Consider the following 22072-nt stretch of genomic DNA (forward strand, 5'->3'; position numbering starts at 1 on the left):
GAAATACTTCAGTGTCATTCATGCAGCTGAAAAAAAAAATGAATTTTTTTTTCACACTAGTAACACTCAAGGCAATTCTTTTACCGATACAAGCACTAATCTGTCATTCTGCACGTATATGCTATCCACACAGTAGTATCTTTCCTTTGTCATACACACATCTTCTCGCAGTGCATATGACTGTCAACTATTCTTGGAAGTACTTTGTTATATATATATATATATATATATATATATATATATATATATATATATATATATCTGGAAATAACTAATTACAAGCATTTTTAACATGTATCATACTAATAAAAAGTAATATAAATATTTTTACTAAAATATTTAAAATTAAGATTTAACATTATTTTAACTAACCACTGATAATCTTAGGCTTTACAGTTCTGCATTGATTGTTCATCAAATTGTTAAAACATCTCAAATCTGCTCTTGAGTGATGCACCAGTGTGAATGGATACTAATTAACATAATGGATTCAAAAGTCTGTCTTGTAACAGCACTGGTCAAAACAAAACATCTTGTCGAACAAGCCTCAGTGATAATAATCACCACAAATCTAAATGGATTTAGACCCACATGATTTTAAAGTTAATTAAAATTACATCCACCCCAATACTTATAGAAACATGCCCTATCTTATCATTCCACTCTACTCACAATTCTCAATTTTGACATTCACCCCTATTCAAAAATACTATTGTTTCATTATTTTTTAAAGAACAAATCAAGATATGACAAAAACTATTCATCAGACATTTTAAAATATTAATGAACGGAAAATTACACCTGGTAGGTTTTGTTCGTTTTCGTTGATGCATTGTTGAAGTCGTTGAGAAAATTGGCCTACACTTTTTCCAGCAGGTCTCTGATAAATTGAGTGATTTCTTGACAGATTGCTTCCTTCAATTCATCTAACAAACGAGGTTTAGCCTCATAAACACGTCCCCACAGAAAAAAATCACTCATGGACAAGTCAGGGGACCGAGGAGGCCATAAAACGTCACCAAATCTCGAAATGAGACGGTTAGGAAAAAGACGACGAAGAACAGCCATAGATGCTCTGGCGATGGGTGCCGTAGCCCCATCTTGTTGAAACTACAAATCTTGAAGATCCACACCTCTTCTTTGTAAATCAGGTATGAAAAAGGTGTTCACCATATTAATGTAACAGTAACGATAACCACATTTTTTTTAAATGAAAACAAATTAAAAAACATGACACCTAATTTTTCCATTGCGCAACAAACTGTTACCTTAGGGCTATGAAGTGGTTTTTCATGTAAGTCTCGCGGATTGTCATCAGCCCAATACCGAAAATTTTGTCTGTTGATGGACCCATTAAGGTGGAAATGGGTTTCATCACTCATTATCAACAACATGTTTTCATTCTGCTCATAAAGTTCAATCATTTGTTGTGCAAAATTCCAGCATTGGGGGTAATCTCTTGCATTCAATTCCTGACAACCCTATTTTATATGGGTGAAAACGTAATTCACCATGCTAAATCTGTCTTACAATACAACTGCTTATTTGAAGTTCAGCTAGCTAAATGACAACAAGCAGAGAGGCGTGGGCTTCGTAGTATCACTTGTCTAACCTTTTCAATGTTCTTTGGAGTACGCACAGTGCGTTGACGGCGCATGGATTTTTTTTTCATTACTGAGCCTTCTATTTGAAAATTATTAACCCATGGTTTCGGGCGGGAACAGTCATTTCGATTGATATTGAATCTCCGGCAGATTTCACACTGTACCACAATCACCAACTCGCCACTCCTAACAAAACAATTACATGCAAATATGCGTTGCTCTAATGACCACGGCTCCATGATGATAACTTAAAAAGAAATGCTTTAGACAAGAAATAGATGGTAACTAACTGCGCACCCCTCCATTTTCTAAAGGCTGAGTACTACCCAATCGAAAAACACTTGGTTCCTATGCCTCTCCCTGTATTTCATGTAGGAGAGTCCTTTCAACTGGCCAGTTAGCACAAGCCTACTATAGTTTTATCCATACTACTAACCTCATACCGGCATGAGCATTATTTTCAGCTCCAGCAAAAGATAATCCAATGTGCAAATTTGTGTGCATATTTTCTGCTGTTATAGTAAATAAAATAATCGAGGAAAATTTGTTTTTGAAAATAAAAGATTGGAGGTTTTTTTTTTTAAATGGTTTACCACCATTCACTCTGGCTGATGTGCAACAGCAGTTTATCACTCGCACTAAAATTTTTCATATTACGTTAACAGGTGTATTGTCAATATTAGAAACAATATATAGGATACTAGCTGTAGTACCCGGTGTTGTCTGGGCTGAACCCAGGGTGGTATGTAGTCAGCGAGTCAAAGCAAAATGGATGGTGCTATATACCTAACAATGTGGTGGAAATAGAGAAATTACGCACAACTGCTGTTTGTATGTCTATGACCTATGATTTTCTTTTACCCATGGCGATCGGTTTAACTGTTTAGAAGTTGTTACGCCATCATTTCAGTGCCATCTTGCGGCAAGTCAAAAAAAAAAAAAATAGCATAAAAACCTTCTCCATGAAAAAACAACTCTTCGATGTGCAAACTTTCATGGCGATCTGTATAATGTCCGAGTTTATCGAAGTCATACATACATTACAACACCCTATATGTGTGTGTGTGTGTCTCTCTCTCTCTCTCTCTCTCTCTATATATATATATATATATATATGAGAAACAATTTAAGCAAGCACCAAACAATTTTCTTAATAGGAATCTACTCTACATTCACAAAATAAAACTAGGTATCAAATTTAAAATCAAAAGCTCATTTATTGAAGCAGCAAAAACCAAATACTAGCACAATATTGAAAGCAAATAATTTTTTTACAAAAGCAACACTTTGTAGGTAATGAAGAAATTAAGAATTTGGTTTTTTAAACAACAAAGCAACATTACTTGTGAATGCTTGGATTTAATACATAAATAAAAAAAAGACATGGCAAAACACATTAAAAACTTCATGAGTCATATCAACTGGGACCATAGCTGATATGGGATAGCGAAACACCAGGTTAACAGGAGAATTTTTCTGAAAAATCTGTATGACAATGTATCATTTAAAAAATTTCAAATTGAACTAAACATGTTTGAAACTTATTCTTAACTTACAAATTCGCACAACCACTGCGTCCAGTAACATACATTTATTGAGAAAGTATATTACAACCTTTTGCTGCCTTAGCGTGGAGTACAGATTGTGAACCAAACAACCACAAATTATTTTGAGCACAGGAAGCTCAGCGAATGTTACCATCATGTCATTATGTACAAACCCAGCTGACGTGCATTTACAGTACACTAAAATTATGGTTGTGAGCACCAATTAAAGCAATAACTCTGCCTGTAATGCTTGTGCAAAATGTGTTTTCAAGTTCTAAAATGTTTATTTGTTGTTTTAGTTCTGTGATTATCCTGCAAATTTCTTTATTTTTATTTGTCTCTTGTTTATTTGTTACTCTAAATATGGTTTCCTGGAAATCCAAATTAAAGGTGCTGACTTAAAGAGGTTCTAATAAACTAAAAATTCTTTAAAATTGTAACTCACATTTGTGATCTGTATTATTACTACCTACTATAAAAAAAACTCAATAAGTCTACTTTAAATACTTTTCTCCTACTTTACGAATGCAGAATTGTTGTAATGAGCGATTCTTTGAAACCAACTTTATTCATTATTTTTGACAAATCAATCACTAAAAATTTATCATAAAGTTTTAACACTTACAAAATTTTAATTAGCAATTTTTTTCTTAAGTTTACAAATGCTAAGCAATTAGAATGCACAGAATTGACATGAACAAGTAATAAGTTTTATGTTCATCATAAATTTAATATTTAAAAAATGGTTACAATAATTTGAGAACTCCAAACTGACAGCGCCAACACAAAAAACAATGTTAAAAGCAATTTTAAAAACTGCAAAAAACATTGAAATGCCTCATTTACATATTATTTCATGCTATCACATTAACCCCAGGCACATTAAAGATACACATAAAAATTATTCTAAAAAGCAGATCATTTTTTTGCAATGATACACAATTTAATCAACGTGATTTAAGTACAATTGCACAACTGCACATACAATCACATGCATACACACATGCATATGCCAAAAAAACACCAACTACACACAAAAATTCAGCACACATAATGCTTAAAATAACCACAACTAACTGAATTTTAGGTACACTTAATTTACTGATGACTTATAGATATTGGTCAAGACACATGTGACAGCTGAATCACTTGTTAATAAAAATTTTTTTTTTAAGAAAAGTAATATTTATATTTCTAAGCTGTACCTGCATTAATTTGATAATTGCTCAAGTCTGACAACCAGTGAACACTCTAAAATCAGTGGTACAGTATTTCACCTGGATAAGGTTATACAGAAGAAACCAGCCAAGAGACTTTGTCCCTAGTGACCAAAAATATCCTTTCTGTTCAACATACCCATGATTGAGTACTATAGATTGAATTCATTTAAAAGAAGATAAGAATTTATGTGTTGATAAACATCTTGTTTAATAGACTTGTTTGTTTTGTATTATTGTACATTATAGTGCAAACTTTAAGTAATGTTTGAGTCATATTCATAAAAAAAATACTCCCATAAAATTAGTAGTAATGAATGAACTTTTTTTGTTCAGAGGAACTTCTAAGCTCATGTTGTCTTTTATGGAAAAGTATGTCAATAGTATGGCATTTAGACAAATGTCTGGTTTCCATAATCGTCACTTGGAGTTTGGTGAGCTTTTTTAATATAATGTAGTGTATATTTAGTGTTAAAGTTGCATAAATATTTAATACTCAAGTGTTCTGTTTGGATCTCGATTGTAGTTTCACTAAACTTTATTTTTGCTCGTTGATTTGGAACATGTTTATTAAATATGAAGTTGCCACATTCAAATTGGTGTATCTCTTTTTGTAAGTTTCCCATCCTATATGGATATTGGGGAGAAATAAAATATATGTAACAATTATTGTTTGTGTATTACAGCAACACACATCGTGAGGCTGAAATTTGGGGTCTAGAATTTAACCAATCACAAATTAAAATGTTTTATTTAATTATGACGAGTATATTATCACAAAAATTAATCAATTTGCCATTAATACTGACTATCTATCTCATTTGTGACGGTTTTGCAAGGTAGTTAACTTCCTGGTATGCCATCACCATGACATACTGCCCTGCGAAGCTTGCCAATACAAAGAAAAATACATTCCCTAGGAATTCATCGTTTGGTCAGGCCCTGGACCTGTTGAACAAGGGTCTTCCTGCAGCCTGCCGCCTGCCTGCTGCCTTCCCCCCTCCCTTGTCTGCTGGCCAATCACAGCCTCTGCTACCTCCACTGAGTTTCACTCCCTCCGATAACAGCTCTATCCCTGTAGTTTCTGTAATCAATGTTTTTATTAATATTTCACTTGCATTTCAAAGTATAACCTTCATAAAATGTTATAGTTTGATTTATATTTTAAAATAAGTTATTCAACGGGAAGTTTAAATTTAAATACCAGCTCATTAATTATTATAAAAAATCTTAAAATAATTTTTTTCTTAAATATAAGGTTTTTGGAACCTTTCATATTTAATTTTACTCTTGCCATGTATCGGAGTTAAAAACAGGTAACCTGAATGCACTTAACAGTTTGTAGAAATTAAGTTTTTGTGTTCAAGTGAAACATGCCCTGTAAAACCAGTTTGAAAATCACAGACTGGAAGCAGAGAAAAATAACGGAGTAGACGATAACACTTTTTGTAACAAAAAAATATGTGGAATACTTGGAATGGAGCATGAAATATGTAAGCAATGTTCTACAATTTTAAACAACTAAAAAAAGGTGAGTGGCATGAAATACTACACATTGCTTGTTCTCACTGATTCACATTTTCTCCTTCCTCCCTCAAACAACTGGCACTAAAAAGATAAAGATAACTTGAACCAAGCTTGTACAACACACAACAGTTTCTACATTTCTACATTGTTGAACAAACAATGGCAACTAATTGACAACCTTGGTTTGGCTACTTCAGTTTGTCAAAAACTTCAGAAAAGCAAAGCAACATGAAGTTTTTTTTTTAAACACATGTAACGTATATTATTATTTGTTTAATCTTGTTACTTTTAACTCATATTTAATTTTCACACGGAATGCAAAAATTTAATTATGTTGGTTTTTAAATCAAAACATAATTTAATCATGCAGGTGAATATGAATGTTGACATACTTCAGTCTCAAAAAACACTATTTAATACTGATAAATTTAGAAACTCAAGTAAAGGTAGGTTTTTTATGGTTGAAATCAATATTCAGTTTTTACCATTTTTTTTTAAAGGAGCAACAAAACAATAATATACACCAGCGGTGCCCAAATTTTTTCGGCCAGGGAACCCAATGATCAACTTTTCCTTTGGCGGAACCCCAACTCCTTCAGAGAAGTTATTTGACAATAATTGTGCCTGTTTTACATGACATTCGTCCTGACTCACGGAACCCCTGTGACCCTGCCACGGAACCCCAGGGTTCCGCGGAACACCTTTTGTGAACCGTTGATCCACACTATGCTTAAATAATTATTGAAACGTTTTGGTTACTATCTTGAAACACCAACGCCAAGAGATAAGTTAACCGACATTTTAAAACGTTGCTTGTCTTTTTCACTTCACCCCTACAGTCCGCTAAACATTCACCAAAATCAACAACACCTTTCTGTTGAAAAAAAACTTCAGATCCCCGAAAGCAATCTGCCGCACAGCTCTACTTTCTACCATGCCACAGACGTGGTGCCTGGCTGCTAGATACATCTCCGCAAATGGCCACACAGAGAGCCCTAACTAACCTTTCGACACGTCCCAAAGCTTGACTTTGCGATCGGCGCCACCTGTGGCAGCCACACGGTCTATCGGACTCCACTTGACAGCGTTCACCTCCCCATCGTGAGCGTCCTGGACAATAAGGGGAACGTAAAATGAGTCTGTCGTCTGCAAACAGATACAAAACATTTGCTGTAGAGGGACGGTCGGCATCTGTCGGTGCTTCGGAGTCCTCTGAGAGGGCCTGTACATTGGAACTAGTCAAAAAATATATCTACAGTCATGCCAAAAGAACCATGCATGAAGCGTGAAAACAGAAGGGAAGCGTAGGACTGGATGTAACACTGGAAGTCAACTCGGTAAAATATAAATATTTTTTGTCTCTTGACAGTTAACTACATTAACTGAACTCAAATTTGGGACTCTATGAGGATTTCCAATTAGTTTTCTGTGAAATATAAACAGGCAGCTTCAAAACAAATGTCAATAACTACTGACTCGGTCGATGATTTTTGGTTGTAGTATAAGCTGCTTGTTGCCTGGCCTATAACATAGCTGTTTCCAAATCCATTTTTTTTTTTAATATTTTAGAGTAATAAATTTTTTCTTTTTGTTTTAACAAATAACAATTTTAACAATTGAAGGTATTTCATTAATTAAATTTGTTACTTTAGGATTACATATTTCACCTTAAATGCTTATTATAGGCCTGCATGTATTCTTACATATATCTACATATTACTAATTATGCAATTATAATGGAGAGTTAGAAATATATAACACTACTTTAAAACATTACTTTTGGCTTGGATTTAAAATATTTCAATTCCATTTGGTATGTGTGTCGATTTACTATAATTCCATTGCTAACATGTAACTGAAGTGTGTTGCAAGTCATATTCTAGCATTCCGCCATGCAAAAAACCCAGTTTTTATCACAATGTGTCCCATTTTAAAATAAATTTTTGTTTGAACAATTTTTAACAATGATTGTATAACACCACCTGCACGAATAAGTCGTCCAAGACTATGCACCTCCAGAATGATAGAATCAAAGCAATCACAGGGCAAATAACTATCTACTCTGGTCAGACCAACATGCAAACAAATTCACTAACACCACGGGTCATAAGTTAAGTGGGTTAATTTTTCCAGAGCAAAACTCTCTTTGAATGCATTTTTTCTCAAGTTATATTTGCATGTAAATGAAATGTATTGTGCCCTAATCCTTACATATAAAATTTTTTAGTGGATAAAAAAACTTCATGAATCATATCTATTGAAGTCCAAAAATAAAAAGTGGTAGCTTTTGAGTATCAAATTATAATAAGAGCCCCAGTATACTTTAAATAAAAAAAAAAAAAAAACATTACTAGTATACAACAAAGCAGAAAATCTTTAGGCAAATTATAATAATTTAAAGTAAAAAATGGATAGGTACGGACACAAAAGCACTCAAAGGTTGATAATTATCTTGTATTAAGACAATTTATAACACTTGCAATTGCATTTCATTTCTCATTGCTTAGATTTTTCACCTTCCTCCAGTTTGCTACTGAACCTCTAAGTTAACCAGTAATGAATGGCATATGTAACCACTTTTGACATTTATTCCCACTCTTAAGATGCCACTGGTTCAACCAGAAGAAACATTGTCACCACATGTTTTTATGAAAGGTTGTTGTTTATCTGTTTATGTATTTACCTACACATACTAATCAGAGAGAATTTTTATCATAAACAATGATGAGAGAGCTGAAAATGGTAAATCGCAAGTAAATTTTACTGTGTGGGCATACATGTTTAATTTATTTAATTGACAAAAGACTGAATTTTAATCATTCATGAACTACATGGTACATCACTTTTCATGTAATAACACTTTAATTTACAATAAAATAGTATACTAATGTAAAAACTTAACCAGTCATATTTTAAAGTATATTATATAGTGATGAGTCAAAATCCTTTTTTTTTAATCAAAAACTCAAATCTGAATTCCAAAAATACTTTGAATGTACCCCTCGAATCTGAATGTAGGTTTCAAGGGTCCAAAATAAAATAGTGTACAAGAAATGAAAAATACTAACCATGATGTTGAAACACTTAACCTGTTAAATGTTTTATTCATGAATTAAGTTTCCAGAATCAATACATATTGTAATTTTATTTAAATAATTACATGTTAAAAGTACATTTTCGGGGAATGGTAACCTAGTAAACTTAGAGGTTATGAGTGTTAAATTTTAATTTACATTATTTCCTTTAATATTTTTCTTTGAATATTTTTTCTCAAATATTGAATTCTTTGAATGCTATAGATTTGATGGTGTTTGAGAATTTGAGAATTTGACTGGCCCATCTTTAATATTATACAAAACACTTGCTACCCACTGAAAATTATAACAAATTTTAATGATTAAATAAATCAACTTTATTATTTCTTTTAAGTATAACTTATTATCAAAGATGACTTATTTGCCAGTCCTTACAAGAAAGTAACACTGCTCAGTAAAAACAAATGCCTTGAGGTGAATTGATAAAGCATATGACTGCACCTTTTCAAGAAATTCATACAATAAATGTCTTAATACAAGATGCCGAAAAATACAAAATAAAGCCTCAGGACTGCCCAACCTTTGAGATAAATACCTATAAATACTATTAAACAACTAGACAGTGGTTCTCAAACTATAAATAATTGTAGGTGCACTATATACAAATTTCTGAGAAATATTTTATACTAATTAAGTCAAATATTACTGGGAAAAATAACGTGATGAAAATAATGAAACTTACTTCAAGTTTATTCATTCTTGTGTTTATGAGAAACATGAGCCTGTAGAGTCATTCAAATAACACATCATGATGCGTTAACTAAAAGAGCGGTATATCCGTGATGAAATGGTATAATACAGTAACTATATTTAGTTTTATATCAGGAATACCAAGGGCACCCTGGTGCACACTTTGAGAACCACTGGCCTAGTCAATAACCAAGGAAACTTATTAAAAAATACTGCTCCTACATTACATATTTTCTAAAATTACTACTTCTTTTAGTCTAGTTATCACTAAGAGTGGCATGCAGTATTAGTTTTGAACTGTGGCAACATGCTCATGCACACCTTTCCCAAATGTTAAAAACAAAAGCTACAATGTTTTTTTGGGGTTTAGGGGGAAATAAACATTAGTTTTTGGAGGCCACAAGACATACCAGTTGAGAATGAAAGACATGGAAAAATGACTGTTCATGTACCTGTTAAAACCTTCTGCAGTAAACAGCTCTGTGAGGCAGTGGAATGCTTCATCATAAACTGTCTTACCTTCCCACACTGATTTAATACATTACTTTTTCACTTTCTCATGTGGTGCTTTAAGAGTTAGCAGGATTTAAGTGAGCCAAACTATAAATGAATTAAAAAAGTTTATACTCCTAGAATCAACAACCAGTGAGTGGGAAACCAACAGCTATTTAAGTAAAAACGTTAAAGAATTTAAGAATGTGGCGGAAATTTTTACAAGGCTCTGAAATACAATTAAAATTTTGAGAAAAAAACCTTTACCCTACAACCCTTCTGCTCAAGAAAAAATGAGATTCTAAGCACAATATAATTACAAACCCTTATTTCCATGGTGCATGGCTTGGCAAATGTGTGCACTAGATGTACTGAAGCTTGTCATCCGACCACAAGCCTTTGATGTTCGAGCATTTATCGACATTTCACAGTTAAGTTCGAGCCACCCCGACGCGAGGCGTGGCAAACTTTGGACCAGGTTTGTAGGAAAAAGGCTTAAGAAACAGTAAAAAAAAAAAAAAAAAAATAGTTTAGAACTACATTCTGTAACACAATTTATATAAAATAATAGAGTATTTATTACAAAATAGCAAAATAATACCAGGTGTAAGGATAATCAAAGTTGAAGGTAGAGCAATGTTGTTGAAAAAACAATCTCCAGGAGCATGACCTACTGAGGGAGAAAGGAAACGGTCCCTGAACCATACTACACTCCAGACTCAACATGGCTCTACAGCAGTGTGTCAAGTACTTGGTGATGTTTGCGGCGGTCAGGTGGTGCTGTCACGTACGTCACTGTACCATCAGAGGCTTTATCCAAAACAGAACTGATCAAGGTGGCACAAGGGTAAGACACTGGATCCACATTCAGGAAGAAAATGGGTTTTAAACCCGGTCCGGTCATCCTGATTTTAGTTTTTAGTGGTTTTGCAGAAATTACGTCATTTCTTTCAAATAATCTTGAATTCCATCATGTGCTGCAAGTTCTAATGACCTTGTCCACAGGAAGAAAAAAAAAATTTGGGCCATTTACATTTAAAATTGTCAATAAGTTTCATATTTTAAATTTTAGTGTAAAAATAAGCTTTAACTTGTGGATATTTATTTAGTGAGACCTATTTGACCCTTGCAATCTAAAATATACCACACAGGAAGGATAAAAGATAATAAATAATTTAAATAACATGGCACTCTATGGTACTGCTAAGGACAAGATTCTGTGGTGAATTGCGATAAAACCGAAAGAACACTGAAAAGAATGTCAAAACATCGAAATGCCAGTTAATACAGCACATAGCATTGAAATTAAGTCATATCATGGAATTAAGTAGCATTTAACAAAAACTTAATTCAAATCATAAACAAAGAAATCTTTTAATGTTCGAATTTCAAAGAATGTCATTTCCGGACAAAAAATTAAACCAAATTGCATGAATTAGAAAAATTTATTTTATTTGTTTTATTGTTCATTTCTTATTAAAACACTTTTTTACTCAAATGTTCACTAATTAATTTTTACTGATATAAATTATCTGTTTTAGACAAATTTATTACAAATTATTTTATCGTAAAAATGCAGCACATTAATTTAACCCACATTTTGGCGGAGTAAGTATTACAAAACAGCTTTCATAAAAAACAAAAAACAATAACCCCAAAATCCGCTGTTTTAAAAATGAAATTGAACTAAAACCAAAGCCTGTAGGTACGGCAGTCTATAACCCAGCACACATCGAGCTGCTAGTTCAGGTTTTTTTCCGGGTGGATTCCTGCAGTTAACTTCGGCAGCCAGGTCACACTATTGCCCCGCTGAAAGTTTATCGATACTGTGAAGTGTTTCCTGTTTTCTGTCTGCTACAGTTCTTTGATATTCCCATTAAAACTACAGAGTGATGTTTGGTAATCCGGCATGGTCGTGGTCCCGAACACGCCGGACCAAAAGACTTTTTTTGTTCTGACCAAACTACTCCAAAATGGCTGCATGTTTCCCACAGGACCGAGCATTCCACTGCGCACACAGAGAGTTGACTGCAGACAGCACAGCACCACGCACAAGCGAGCAGATGCACACCTCACCACACATCGAAGCCGAACCTGAAAATCTTGATACCGCATTCATTAGACACATGGCAGGAAAGAAACTAGATCTTCAGATAACTGGCTCTCAAAAAAAAAAACTCCATACTCCACTCATTCACCTAAATCCCAGCATCGGGACAAAAGTAACTGCAGGCACCTCATAACGACGCCATTCGACACATCCTGACTGAAGGTCCCAAATGTTGGGCACATTCATAAAAGTGAGAAAAATCAGCAACTTAACTATGAAGGTATTTATGTAACCAATGAAACCCATATTTTATTAATTCAGAAATAAAATTAAACATTATATTTACACACAGTATTTTATAGTATACAACTTTGGTATCGTCGTAATACGCTGTGTGACTGGAGTAATTATAACTCTATAATTAACATGTATTCGTGGTAACGTCACACTTCTCTGAAGTCCTGAGTAAGTTCTATTTTTTGGCTGTCCTTAGTATTAATCAGCTCCTTGAAGACACTGCGCTACCACTTACATAGTTTTAACTATGAAATTTCAACATTAGTATGTTGATTTGGGAGATGTCATTGATTACCAGCAAAGTGAAGGCTACCAAACAACATGGATTAAGCATCTGTGTGTATAATGAAGGTGTGTTGAAACAATGATACACGGTAGTTATATAAATAACTATTGGTATATATTTCAAATATGTACTTACTATTAAGTTTTGTTTGGTATTCACATGAATATTTTATAATTATATACTGCTGTAGGAATGTATGTATGTATAGATGTATGTATGTCATAAACGTAAGCATAATATGGTGGTGAGATTGCTTCTATTTTGAATTATGCTGGACAAAACTAAACCTAACGTGTAGTGGCCAGACACTAAGATTGTGCTGCTCTCTATCCCTAAGCTGGGTAAATACAGACAACAATTATGGCACAAGTCTTCGTGTGCTTAGCAGATAATCAAAAATAATATTTTAAATTAATAAAATTTGCATGTTTTTTCTCTAAAAAAAAAAACAATGGTGTGCCCAAGTTTCCAATATATGTCAATTCAAAACATTTGCATTACAAACAAACCTCTATAAAAATACAATTTAATAATTTTTTTGCAGGAAAAAAAAACTATTCCTTACTAACCATTACAAAGTACAGTTTCCAAATAAGTTTTTAATTCACACTTTAAAAAAATTACCGATGTATGTAAATAGCATAGGCGTACCCAGGGGGGGTGTTTTGGGGGTTCAATCCCTCCCGAAATGAGGCAAGAAAATTATGAACACTCATGTCATTCGAGCTTAATTTCTAAACACAGAGCAACGAGAGAAATAACGTTACCAAGCAGCCCAATTGGTAAGTAAACGTAAACAAATTTGAATTGCAGTGGTTGTTTCTTGATAGGTTAGTCTAAATTCTCAAATCGCGGTGATTGGTCTATGGAATAATCAGTTCAACTCTACTTTGATTATGTTTTAGATTTGCTTAGTAGAATTGGGCATTGAGTAACAGTAGTGATTGCGACCTAATTTCATACAAAACTCTATAAAAGTATTAAAAACCTGAGGGGGGGGGGGGGGGGGGGGAATTGGACTTTTTTGGTCGTTTTGTCAAGTCAGGTACTTTCATTTAAATACTGTACATCTGTAAGTATAACACGAAGAAAAAAGTTTGATGTCGAAAGGTGCGTAATTTTAAACGACTGTTACAAACATTGAAAAGCTGAAATGTAAATTTCTCGCCTCAGATGAAAGGGACCTCGTTGAGTGCAACGTGCTGTGAAGTTATGTTTGAGTCAGTAGCTTAATGGCCTCAACTCAATGTGTAGGTGTTTTTAGCGAATATTGTAATAGAACAATATATTTTAATATATATAATATACTAGCTGCCCGACCCAGCTTCGCACGGCTATACTAATGGAGAAAAAATGAGACTAAATATCCCATTTACAGTAATAATAAATGAAATAAAATGCAATTAATTTCAACAAAAAATTATTACAATGCTTTGTAATGCACCGGAGAGAAAACGAGTAGCACCGATGGTTTCCCGATACGTACAACTGATGTACCCGTACTTCGCTACGGAAGTCTACAGGCAGAACACTTGCGCCGCTCATTATACATGCCCTCCTTGTGGGTAAGCCACTGCTGCACCTCGAATGGAAAAAAAATCAAAGCAATGCTCGTTAGAAGGCATAAACAATGCACAATCCCGCTGTCCCACTGTTGCCCGGGCTTAACCACCCTTGGGAGTTGATTTTCGTAAAACGTCATCCTACATAACATGAGGAACATTACTGTCAAGTTCAAATCTGTAGGATATAAAATTGAAAAAAGGGCAATTTTTGATATTTAAAGTCCCCGTAAAATTTCAAAGGTGATGAGGACTGCACTAATAATGAATCAGTTGTTGCCATAGAAACGAATGAAGCATCAACAAAGTAACAACCATTGCCATAGTGATTTTCTACCAAAAACTGGAATTTTGATATTTTACACCCCCAAAACTCCCTTTGGGAGCTGATTTTCGGAAAATCATATCTTAGTGAGCATCTACATACATCACAAAATGAGTAACTATGGTAAGTTTCAATCGGTTGAAAGATTTCAAGTCAATCGTAATGAGTCAGTCAGTGGTATTTTGCAGAAATATATTTTTAAATTTAAATAATTTTACATAAAATAATAATTAAATCAATACAGAAATATGCCTCGAATTAAAAAAAAACAATCTAAGCGATGCCCGTTGCCATGAAGACGCAGAAGGCATAAACAATGCAAAATCCCGTTATCATGGAGATGGAGTACCCACTGTTGCCAGTGCTTAACCACCCTTGGGAGCCGATTTCCGGAAAACGCTGTCATTAATCGAAATAAAATGTAGCTTATATATTAAGTTAGACAAAGTTACAAATATTTGTGCGGAATTTCATTAAAATCAATACAGTAGTTTCGGAAATTAGTTCGGACAAACATTGTGACACGAGATTTTTATATATAAAGATTTAATTCTGTTTTGCTACACTTGAATTGTAAAGCCTGAATTACAACAGCCCGTCGCATCCGTCCGTCAGCCGCCAAGCGATATACAACTTCACTTCACTTCACTGCTTGGATTTGGACTTGAGCGGTATCCGTTTAGCCAGAAATATCATTTTAATTATTCTTTTTCATCATCTTTTATCGCAAGTGTATATTTTGAATAGGTCTCAGTTTTACTCCCATGCCTTACCCGGGACTCGAACCCAGAACCTCTTCCACCATAAGCCGGTGTGCATCCGACTACGCTACGGAGGTTGGCTGGCGATTTACAACACTCCGCTCGTCCGTCATAATATTTCTCCAAGTCAATGCTGACAACTGTTGAGAAAACTTAACAATTTGGGGAAAAAAATTATCATATGTAATTATATTACTTAAAATATTATGTAAAGTAAATAGGTACTTGAAACTTATTAAACTCGGAGTGGTTTTTTTTTCGGTATGTATTTTCACATTTCCAGAGTTACCATACGTAATTATAATACTTCCGTGAGTTAGACCATTTTTGTTTCAAAAAAGAGCTTTCGAAATGTGTCTAAACGTAAGCTAAGAAATTATTTTGTTAAACAAAATTTAATACATTTTAATATAATATTTTATATGCAAACACCTAGAAGACATAAGGAGGTTATAGTTTCATCCGTTCACCCGTCAAAAGTATAAAGTTACCAAGCTTTAGACGGACGAGTGGATGACATTTTTCAATCCATCTTATTGGGTGCAGGTCACGTAATTGACAGACGGATGACGGATGGACGGGCTATTGTAATTCCGGCCTTAGTTGCTAACACCCTTACAATCAATTTATACAGCAATTATTCTATTGTCATGCCGTCAACTTATTAGGAATAAGTTTGTAAAGTGCGTACGTAAATTCGTTAAGTTAACTAATTTTATATATATATATATATATATCTTTTTGGTTTTTTTGTAGGTATTTTAATATTGTAATGTGAATTTACTAAAGTTAATTGAAAGAAAAATTACGTACAAATTACATATCAACAATAGCCCAGGTGAAAAAATGAAATGTGAGACTATTCTATTTATTTACTCAAGAAATAATTAATTTTTGGTGTTTATGCAGTTTTTCCTAAAAATCTGGAAGAACACCCCCCGAAAAAAATTTCTGGGTACGCCTATGGTAAATAGCACTATACAAGGTTTGTAATATATGAGCTACATAAGAAACAACTAAATGCAATACAAACATAGTGGTTTTTCTGACGTTTAAACTTAAAAGTATGAAGATACTGTGAATGCATTCAAATGATAGCATTTATTCAATGTCACATTAAAAATTCTTCTAAGTTATTAAAGTATATATTTTTGAGCAGTAAGCAATTGCACTAAAAAAACTATACTCCAAACTATGCCGTTTTTCCTCCAACTTTAATTTTAATACACATGATAAGCAATACCATTAAAATACCATCACTAATTCTATACTTCCTTTGCAAAAAATCATACTAATGCTAACAGGGTTGTGCAAATAAAACTTTTTTGAAGTTAACACTTTTTTTTAGGTGAATTTTGAAAAAAATGATGCGAGTGAATTTTTACGATGCGCACGCACCATGAAACAAAATTTATAAAAAAAAAAAAAAAAAAGCTGCATATAAATAAAAATTATATATGGTCTTTTAAATCTTATACTTTAGTGACTGATATTGATTATTGGTCCATATAAATAAAAACATTTTTTATTGTAAATAATTAGTGATACAAAACTGTGTTTATAAACTTTTTCAAGTGTATTTATATAAGTGAGGTTATGTTCAAGTACCTATGTATAACAATGTCAGATTGCTTGTAAGCTTCCATTGTCACTGGCAGGGAGTGTCTGTGGACTGTGGAAGGTTTGGTAGTCTCTTAGCTGTTATCATGGGAGTGTTTGTGAGGTTATGTTCCCACGTGTATAATTTATTTGCATTATAAACTTTATTATTTATTAAGTAATAAAAATTAATAAATTAGAATAAAATTCTGCATATTTATTGACTTTCATTATTAATTAAAATTTATCTCTTATTTCACTGAATTAAATAATTAATTTTATACACATGTTTATATTAAAATTGAATACTGAGTATTTAATATTTAATTTGATTGAATGTATACTTTACCAAACTGTGTTTATAATATAGCTAGTGTCTATTTATTGATTTATTTCTATTAATTATTTCATGCAAAATTAATGTTAGTTTTTACTTTATTACAATGCCAAGTAAGTATAACTTCTAACCGCACACATTAGTACAAGATCCTTTTTTTTCTTCTTCTCAGAATGACAAAGATAACTGCATGAAATTTCACAAAATGAAGTAAAAAGTTTAACTATTTCATGTGAGTTCATCTATAGATAAACTTCAACTAATATATTTAAATTATTTAAAACTGTGTTATCAACATTTAAAACAACACTCAATTAAAAAGTTTCTGAAGCAATTGAAAAAAAAAATTCTGGCCAACCAAAACAACTTCTAACCAGGGCCAATTAACATGCATGTTCAGAGATCAATTAAACATATTGAGAAAGATAACTTTTTAACAGGCACCAATTTTTTTTTTAGGTTTTAATTACTTTTCCCATTACTGGACAAACAAATGTTCAAACAGAAAAAAAAATACTCATGGTGCCAAGGTGGTCAAATATTTGCCATTTCCTCATCGCTGAAAGGATTTTTCCAAGCAGGGGGAAAGTGAAAGAGTTCGCAGAGAGCCCACAGTTTCCTTGTGGTATCCATCTCTCCAGTTTCCATAACTTCTTATCCCCACCACACTTCACCTCCTCTGCTCTTGGGGTGGACCACAGATGTCAGTGCACCCCTCTTGCATGGCAGGCAGTTACAATCTACAGCCAAACCCCCCCCCTCCCCCCCTCATTTAAGAAATGTCCCACTATGCAAGAAGATAACAAAAATCACAAAATTTGCTCTGAAGAGCACTTGAATATTCATTACTACCCCACTGCACTCACAAAGTTAACGTTAATAATATTTATTTGGTATTAGTTTCTTTATACCATTTATTTGCACAACCCTCAATAGGTAGGAAACTAGAGTATAGTACTTGAATTCTAGACAAAAAAATTTATGTATCTAATTATATCACTGTGCACAGATGTCTTGCACCACAAAAATTTCACACGCAATGTAGTCCCCCAAGCAATGAATAACAAAAAACTAACATATAAACAAAAACTTAAGAATACAGTGAAAAATATTTTGGAAAATTTGTTAGCTTACCAGTACAAAGCTATGCAAGATGCAAGAAAGTAAAAAAAAGAGGGGCCAAAAATGGAATAAAATGCCTGAATACTAAACTCAGGGAGGTGAAGGTTGAAAAGAAAACTTTACTATTGATCAGTTTTAATTAGTTCTCAAGTAGAACATAGTATCACCTATAATCATTATCATGTACCATTTTTCTTACAATATACAATAAAGTGAAGCACTTGATTTAATTTGTCATCCTAGCTTGAACAACACAGAGGATGTAAACAGGTTTTCCCTCAAAGAAATTCTTTAATAAAGTTAGGTTGCCATCTTAAATAACCAAACACAAACCTTTTCATGCATAGAGTGGAACCAAATTAGAGCGAGCATTTAGATGATTCCAGACCTTAACTTAATTTGTTAATTGGAAACACAAATACCCCAGTTTTTAAATGTTTATAAACAAAGCACAAAAATAACCATGAGATTTCACTGGGTTTCAATGAACCCTTCCAAGCCATACTTTTCTTATTTTCTAGATTATGCATGCAATTAGGTTTTTTTTTACAAATCAATAAACTGCTATAGCCTAAGAATGAACAACAGTATGCACCTTAAAAACTATGAAACATGAGAATTGTTTGTGACCAAAGAGTTTAGCAGCAGAACGCAGATTCAAAAGCAGGACACTAACCATAAATGCAGAAGATACAAAGGCAAAATTTTCCTGTGCAGTAATAAATCTCGTAAGTTAAAAACTGCAAGACATTCTCCAAATTTCTATAAAATTTGTACTCATATTCGTCTAATATTAAGTGCATAACTAAGCAAGAAAATTGATGCAGGCTATTGTTTAGAATCATCAATAATTTAAAACTAAACTTCATGACATGGTTGGTTGTCGTAGCTTATTATGGGGATAAATTTGGGGTCAAATCTTCGGAGAGACCAATATTTGATTATTTTTCAAGTGTGGTATAGTTGAGAGTGTAAGATTTTCCTAATTAGCCCTGGTGTATTAAGTAAAGTCCTTAATATGCAGCAATCCATATAAAATATAATTTTACTACTAAACAATTTTCTTGGCTTGTGGACCCCAGCTGTATTTTAAGTTGTATAGTGCAGACAGTAAAAATAACATTGCAACTACGCCGAAGAAAAGCACTGAAATTGTGAACTAAATGTTACTGTATTCTACAAATTTATTTTTTTTTTTTACATAAGGCTGGACACACATAACAAATTAAAAATTTAAAAAAATATTAACTGAAATTATTGAATGTTATCATTTGTTTTAATATGTGACTACAATAACATATTATAATATCTACAAAAGAGTATAGAGCATTAAGCATTTTTATGTATTTAGAAAATTTATAAGTTCACCATGAAGTACTATTTTTTTTCTACTTTTATAAATTTCCCGTTAAGGCTACTAACATCACCTACAGTAATACACACTGCGCTCAGTCATCTGGATCCCTTTGAATGATAAGTATAAAAGGATCAAAGTAAGCTGAGGAATTATAGTTGTGATTGCTGCCCAACTCATGACAACAGTGATGAATGGAGGTGATCGGAATGAAAGAAAAACCAGAAGGGGGATCATGACCAATAACTTTGTGTTGAGTTAAATTACTACATGACTGTTCATCACAGTGAATCGAAAAAAGATGTAACATAAACACAAATTTATGAAGTCGGGGTAAGAAACATTTACTTACAAATTTGACGAAAACTTGCGTTGGAACTGCCATGGCTAGGAAGGGGTTGGCACAGTCTTTGAGCCTGTCTGGGGAGACTGTGCGGGTATCCTTGGCTGCCTCTTCCAACTCTTTCTGAAGCTTGGCCTGCTTTTTCCTGTGACACACGGCAAGCACAAACAGTAACTACTCTCTGCAGATCCAACTACAGTGGAAGGTCTGTCATTCAGCACCAACTGAGACGCTTGCCTTCAGATTTTTACGATTGGGTTACTGCGGTTGACCTCGGGTGTACAGTCACGTAACGTGCTACCGGCATTTTTAGTTCCCTCAGAGTTTGTCGTTAGAGTCAGTTGTCTTTTCATTAAAGTGTTTCCTGTTTTATGGCAGGTTATATTTTACATTTTACATTTCAGGTACTTTTCCGAAATGATTTTTTTTTAAAAGATCATGCCAGTGCTGCCAACTTCCAAGCACACCCATTAGTAATTTACTTTACTGTATACAATAAAACACACATAAACGTGATAAAGTTTTCATCAAATGGTTTAAAAACTACCCAACCTGCTAAATGTACAAGATTTACTGTAAGAAACGCTGTAAACACAATATTTCTGACGCGTCATTAAGGGGTCCACCTACCTGGGCACAAACAGTGTGCAAAGCTTCAGGAAAACCACACTATTTGAAAACTTCTCAATACATCCGAGTGGTGCTTGCTTACGAAAAGCATTTCAGAATACGCAGCGGGCGGATCAGTAGTTCTGTTTCCGTAAATCTTTTTAAACTGTCTTTTAAGAAGAGTGAAAATGGCTAAAATGTGTTTTTTTTTTTTTTAATTTTCAGAACAATATTTAGTCATGAAACCCTCGGTACAGATTACTGAAAGCACTCAAGGGCATTGCATTAAAAACTTATTGAACAGTTCATACAATAAAGTTTTCCTTTGTATTTGTGAACTTTAGTTCGCACCATCCGCCACAATTGGCAGCACCGTGGTTACAGTCTTTTGTTCCATTCATGAAATTATTCTTACAAAATACTGTATACCGAAAGATCATATGTTTACACATCAAAAATAATTTGACCAACAGTAGTAGTTTGGATGAAATTCATTTGACAGACAACCCAAAATTTTATTTCGTAGGAAAATATCTAAACTCTGCCAACAGGGTTGGCTGAGAGGCAATAGTCTGAAAGTCATTTATCCAAAAAGCCTTTTGAATGACAGTCATTTGACCGAAATTCATTCCTTTGACATTTCGATCAAATAATTTTTGGTTATGGTCACCCCTCAAATCTCACAGTTTCCCTATGCACGACAAGAAGTACAGACATGCTAGTTCTGAGCCTTGCACTTAGAGGTGACACTGCGCTAGAAGCACCAGCGCTCATCACATTCTTCCCGCCTTAGCAACACAAAAATCCCCCTCTTTAAGTTTCATCGTTTCCATAGTAAATAAATAACACTTCAAGATTCTGTAACTGGGTGTCTAAATCAGTAATAATAACAGAAAATCCTTAACACTTGGCAGCACTGCAATGCTCATCTGAATTAAAACCAGATTATTACAAAATATTTTAAATATCACTGTACTACATATTAATTTCTCTTTGGTTTTTTTCCCCCTTTAAAAAACTATTGACGTTCGATAGTACGACAAAACTGCTAATCCGGCATGGCCGTGATCCTGACCTCTAACTGTAAATCAAGAAAATAATGCACAAATGCTATGCAAAGAAAAGTTTTTCATTAATTCAACACTGCAATTTAGCAAACTAAACAGTTGCCAGCATGCAAAAAAAAAGTTAATCCACCACAACAATCTCAACAAAAAAAATAATAAAATAAACAAATGACTTTAAAGGCATGCAC

General features: G+C 33.4%; 1 protein-coding gene across 1 annotated transcript in view; it reads right to left on the reverse strand.

The window, feature by feature from the left end:
• Positions 1-298: 298 nt before the first annotated feature.
• The window catches only part of LOC134543076 (autophagy-related protein 16-1-like), a 38948-nt gene continuing 17174 nt past the window's right edge, over positions 299-22072 (reverse strand). Inside the window, exons 6-8 of the mRNA XM_063387839.1 lie at positions 20218-20353; positions 6900-7041; positions 299-5452 (exon numbers count right to left, since the gene is read on the reverse strand). Of these exons, the coding sequence (XP_063243909.1) occupies positions 5304-5452; positions 6900-7041; positions 20218-20353 (427 nt within the window). The 3' untranslated portion in view covers positions 299-5303. The remainder of the gene's footprint in view (positions 5453-6899; positions 7042-20217; positions 20354-22072) is intronic.

Source organism: Bacillus rossius (genome assembly GCF_032445375.1).
Source record: "Bacillus rossius redtenbacheri isolate Brsri chromosome 9 unlocalized genomic scaffold, Brsri_v3 Brsri_v3_scf9_2, whole genome shotgun sequence".
NCBI classification, from domain to species: Eukaryota; Metazoa; Arthropoda; class Insecta; order Phasmatodea; family Bacillidae; genus Bacillus; species Bacillus rossius.